This window comes from Podarcis bocagei, assembly GCF_964188305.1.
Source record: "Podarcis bocagei genome assembly, chromosome: Z".
In the NCBI taxonomy this organism is placed as follows: domain Eukaryota; kingdom Metazoa; phylum Chordata; class Lepidosauria; order Squamata; family Lacertidae; genus Podarcis; species Podarcis bocagei.
In genome coordinates this window covers 127,258-133,326 of record NC_138140.1, presented here as the reverse complement: position 1 = coordinate 133,326, position 6,069 = coordinate 127,258, and the positions used below count along the sequence as shown (strand labels likewise).

Genomic DNA, 6,069 nt, shown 5'->3' with positions numbered 1-6,069 from the left:
CCCCTCGCCGGCTCCTGATTGGCTGCAGGATCCACTTTGTCCCTCCTCGGCTACCGTCCCTCACCGGGAATCGTCACCAGGTTGCTAAGCGATGAAGAAAACCTTCCAAAATGGCGGCGGCTGCCCGTCATCCTATCATCCCGCCTCCTCTCCCTTCTCCGTCTCCTGATTGGCTGCGGGCTCGAGTTTGTCCCTCTTCGCCCGCCGTCCCTCCATTCCGTTGCTAAGCGAAGAAGAAAAAGGTCCAAAATGGCGGCGGCTGCCCGTCATCCTCTCATCCCGCCTCCTCTCCCTTCTCCGTCTCCTGATTGGCTGCGGTCTCAACTTTGTCCCTCCTCGGCCCCCGTCCCTCAAATCCGTTGCTAAGCGAAGAAGCAAACGGTCCAAAATGGCGGCGTCCGCCCGTCATCCTTTCTCCGTCTCCTGATTGGCTGTGGCCTCAATTTTGTCCCTCCTCGGCCGCCGTCCCTCCATTCCGTTGCTAGGCGAAGAAAAATGGCGGCGGCTGCCCGTCATCCTATCATCCCGCCTCCACTCTTTATTCCGTCTCCTGATTGGCTGCGGGCTCGAGTTTGTCCCTCTTCGGCCGCCCTCCCTCCATTCCGTTGCTAGGCGAAGAAGCAAACGGTCCAAAATGGCGGCGTCTGCCCGTCATCCTTTCTCCGTCTCCTGATTGGCTGCGGCCTCAACTGTGTCCCTCTTCGGCCGCCGTCCCTCCATTCCGTTGCTAGGCGAAGAAAAATGGCGGCGGCTGCCCGTCATCCTCTCATCCCGCCTCCACTCCTTATTCCGTCTCCTGATTGGCTGCGGGCTCGAGTTTGTCCCTCTTCGCCCGCCGTCCCTCCATTCCGTTGCTAGGCGAAGAAGAAAACGGTCGAAGATGGCGGCTGTGCCCGTCATCCTATTATCCCGCCTCCTCTCCTTCCTCCGTCTCCTGATTGGCTGCGGGCTCGAGTTTGTCCCTCTTCGGCCGCCGTCCCCGGCCGGAAGTCGTCGCCAGCGAGGCGGAAGAAGAAGACGGAGGGCCAAGATGGCGGCGGCGGCGGCGTCGTCGTTCTGAGGCGAAGGTCCTGAGGCGGCGGGCGGGATGTTCTCGGCCCTGAAGAAGCTGGTGGGCTCGGAGGCGGGCCAGGCCCGGGAGAAGCCCATCCCGCCGGGCCTGCAGTCCATGAACCAGGCGCTGCAGCGGCGCTTCGCCAAGGGCGTCCAGTATAACAGTGAGTGGGGAGCGAGGGGAGGCCTCGGAAGGGGAATAATAATAATAATAATAATAATAATAATAATAATAATAATAATAATAATAATAATAATAATAAGGAGGATAAGAATAATGTGAATAAAATGAAGGAATATGAGGAATGGGAATAATATGACTATTATGGATATGAGTAATGTGAAGGCTTCTGAAGAATGGGAATCAATTTAATGCTTCAGGAATAATAATAATAATAATAATAATAATAATAATAATAATAATGAGGATAAGAATAATGTGAATAAAATGAAGGAATATGAGGAATATGAATAATGTGAAGGCTTCTGAAGAATGGGAATCAATCTAATGCTTCAGGAATAATAATAATAATAATAATAATAATAATAATAATAATAATAATAATATGAAGGATAAGAATAATGTGAATAAAATGAAGGAATATGAGGAATGGGAATAATATGAATATTATGGATATGAGTAATGTGAAGGCTTCTGAAGAATGGGAATCAATCTAATGCTTCAGGAATAATAATAATAATAATAATAATAATAATAATAATAATGAGGATAAGAATAATGTGAATAAAATGAAGGAATATGAGGAATGGGAATAATATGAATATTATGGATATGAGTAATGTGAAGGCTTCTGAAGAATGGGAATCAATCTAATGCTTCAGGAATAATAATAATAATAATAATAATAATAATAATAATAATAAGGAGGATAAGAATAATGTGAATAAAATGAAGGAATATGAGGAATATGAATAATGTGAAGGCTTCTGAAGAATGGGAATCAATCTAATGCTTCAGGAATAATAATAATAATAATAATAATAATAATAATAATAATAATAATAATGAGGATAAGAATAATGTGAATAAAATGAAGGAATATGAGGAATGGGAATAATATGAATATTATGGATATGAGTAATGTGAAGGCTTCTGAAGAATGGGAATCAATTTAATGCTTCAGGAATAATAATAATAATAATAATAATAATAATAATAATAATAATAATATGAAGGATAAGAATAATGTGAATAAAATGAAGGAATATGAGGAATATGAATAATGTGAAGGCTTCTGAAGAATGGGAATCAATTTAATGCTTCAGGAATAATAATAATAATAATAATAATAATAATAATAATAATAATAATAATATGAATGATAAGAATAATGTGAATAAAATGAAGGAATATGAGGAATATGAATAATGTGAAGGCTTCTGAAGAATGGGAATCAATCTAATGCTTCAGGAATAATAATAATAATAATAATAATAATAATAATAATAATATGAAGGATGAGAGTAATGTGAATAAAATGAAGGAATATGAGGAATGGGAATAATATGAATATTATGGATATGAGTAATGTGAAGGCTTCTGCAGAATGGGAATCAATTTAATGCTTCAGGAATAATAATAATAATAATAATAATAATAATAATAATAATAATATGAATGATAAGAATAATGTGAATAAAATGAAGGAATATGAGGAATGGGAATAATGTGAAGGCTTCTGAAGAATGGGAATCAATCTAATGCTTCAGGAATAATAATAATAATAATAATAATAATAATAATAATAATAATAATATGAAGGATGAGAGTAATGTGAATAAAATGAAGGAATATGAGGAATATGAATAATGTGAAGGAATATGAGGAATATGAATAATATGAGTGCAGGCTTCTGAAGAATGGGAATCAATTTCATGCTTTAGGAATAATAATAATAATAATAATAATAATAATAATAATAATATGAAGGATGAGAGTAATGTGAATAAAATGAAGGAATATGAGGAATATGAATAATGTGAAGGAATATGAGGAATATGAATAATATGAGTGCAGGCTTCTGAAGAATGGGAATCAATTTCATGCTTTAGGAATAATAATAATAATGATGATGATATGAAGGATAAGAATAATGTGAATAAAATGAAGGCTTCTTAGTAATGGGAATAATGTGAAGGAATATGAGGAATATGAATAATATGAGTAGAGTGAAGGCTTATGAAGAATGGGAATAATATGAATAATATGAATGAATAGTAATGCTTATTAATATTAATATTATTAATATGAATGCTTAATAATGTGAAGGAATATGAATAAATTTAAGGCTTAAGGAATAATAATAATGATGATGATGATGATGATGTGAAGAATGAGAATAATGGGAATAAAATGAAGGCTTCTGAATAATGGGAATAATATGAAGGAATATTAGGAATATGAGTACTGTGAAGGCTTCTGAATAATATGAATAATGTGAATGCTTATTAATGATATTAATATGAAGGCTTAAGAATAATATGAATGAATAGTAATGCTTATTAATATTAATATTGTTAATGTGAATGCTTATTAATAATGTCAATAATGTGAAGAATGTGAAGGAATATTAGGAATATGAATAATATGAGTAGAGTGAAGGCTTCTGAATAATGGGAAGGAATTTAATGCTTTAGGAATAATAATAATGATATGAATGATAAGAATAATGGGAATAAAGTGAAGGCTTCTGAAGAATGGGAATATTTTGAAGGAATATTAGGAATATGAGTAAAGCGAAGGCTTCTGAATAATGGGAAGGAATATTAAGAATATGAATAATATGAGTAGAGTGAAAGCTGAATAATGGGAATAATATGAAGGAATATGAGGAATATGAAGAATATGAGTAGAGTGAAGGCTTCTGAATAATATGAATAAATGCTTTAGGAAAAATAATAATAATATGAATGATAAGAATAATGTGAATAAAATGAATGCTTCTGAAGAATGGGAATAAATTTAATGCTTTAGGAATAATAATAATAATAATAATAATAATAATAATAATATGAATGATAAGAATAATGTGAATAAAATGAAGGCTTCTGAAGAATGGGAATAATATGAATAATATGAGTAAAGGCTTCTGAATAATGGGAATGATATGAATAATATGAGTAAAGGCTTCTGAAGAATGGGAATAATATGAATAATATGAATAATATGAGTAAAGGCTTCTGAATAATGGGAATAAATTTAATGCTTCAGGAATAATAAGAATGATATGAAGGATAAGAATAATGTGAATAAAATGAAGGCTTCTGAATAATGGGAATAATATGAATAATATGAATGAATAGTAATGCTTATTAATATTATTAATGTGAATGCTTATTAATAATGTTAATAATGTGAATGCTTAGTGATAATGTGAAGGAATATGAAGAATATGAATAATGTGAATGAATATTAATAATATCAGTAATGTGAATTCTTATTAATTTTAGTAATAGGAATGCTAATAATAATAATAATAATAATAATAATAATAATAATAATAATAATGTGAATGCCTATTAATAATATTAATAATATGGATGCTTTTTAATAATAATAATAATAATAATAATAATAATAATAATAATAATGTGAAGAATGTGAAGGTATATGAATAATATGAGTAGAGTGAAAGCTTCTTAATAATGTGAATAATGTGAAGGAATATGAAGAATATGAATAATATGAGTAGAGTAAAGGGTTCTGAATAATGTCAAGAATGTGAATAAAGTGCAGGCTTCAGAATAATGGGAATAATGTGAAGGAATATGAAGAATATGAAGAATATTAGAGTGAAGGCTTATGAATAATGTCAAGACTGAATAAAGTGCAGGCTTCTGAAAAATAGGAATAAATTTAATGCTTTAGGAATAATAATAATAATAATAATATGAATGATAAGAATAATGTGAATAAAATGAATGCTTCCGAATAATAGGAATAATATGAAGGAATATTAGGAATATGAGTAATGTGAAGGCTTAATAATGATATTAATATGGATGCTTAAGAATAATATGAATGCATAGTAATTCTTATTAATATTATTAATGTGAATGCTTATTAATAATGTCAATAATGTGAGTAAAGTGTAGGCTTCTGAATAATATGAATAAATTTAATGCTTTAGGAATAATAATAATAATATGAATGATAAGAATAATGTGAATAAAATGAATGCTGAATAATGGGAATAATGTGAAGGAATATTAGGAATATGAGTAATGTGAAGGCTTCTGAATAATATGAATAATATGAAGGAATATTAAGAATATGAATAATATGAGTAGAGTGAAGGCTTCTGAAGAATGGGAAGAATATGAAGGAATATTAAGAATATGAATAATATGAGTAGAGTGAAGGCTTCTGAAGAATGGGAATAATATGAAGGAATATTAAGAATATGAATAATATGAGTAGAGTGAAAGCTTCTGAGTAATGGGAATAATATGAAGGAATATTAAGAATATGAATAATATGAGTAGAGTGAAGGCTTCTGAAGAATGGGAATAATATGAAGGAATATTAAGAATATGAATAATATGAGTAGAGTGAAGGCTTCTGAGTAATGTGAATGCTTATGAATAATATTAATAATGTGAATGCCTATTAATAAAAACGGGACGCAGGTGGCGCTGTGGGTTAAACCTCGGAGCCCAGGACTTGCCGATCAGAAGGTCGGCAGTTCGAATCCCCACGACGGGGTGAGCTCCCGTTTTTCAGTCCCTGCTCCTGCCAACCTAGCAGTTTGAAAGCACACCAGCGCAAGTAGATCAATAGGTACCACTCCGGCGGGAAGGTCAACGGCGTTTCCGCGCGCTGCTCTGGTTCGCCAGAAGCGGCTTAGTCCTGCTGGCCCCACGACCCGGAAGCTGTTACCTGCGCTTCAGGTTACAGACTCCGCTATCCCAGAAATAGGGCTTCAGGTTCAGAACTTTGCTTCAGGATGAGAACAGAAATCGCGCGGCGCAGCGGCAGGCCCCATTCGCTAAAGC

General features: G+C 34.1%; 1 protein-coding gene across 1 annotated transcript in view; it reads left to right on the top strand.

The window, feature by feature from the left end:
• Window positions 1-1,013: 1,013 nt before the first annotated feature.
• RABL6 (RAB, member RAS oncogene family like 6) overlaps window positions 1,014-6,069 on the top strand; it is a 32,860-nt gene continuing 27,804 nt past the window's right edge. The window contains exon 1 of the mRNA XM_081179149.1: window positions 1,014-1,217. Within this exon, the coding sequence (XP_081035275.1) occupies window positions 1,088-1,217 (130 nt within the window). The 5' untranslated portion in view covers window positions 1,014-1,087. The remainder of the gene's footprint in view (window positions 1,218-6,069) is intronic.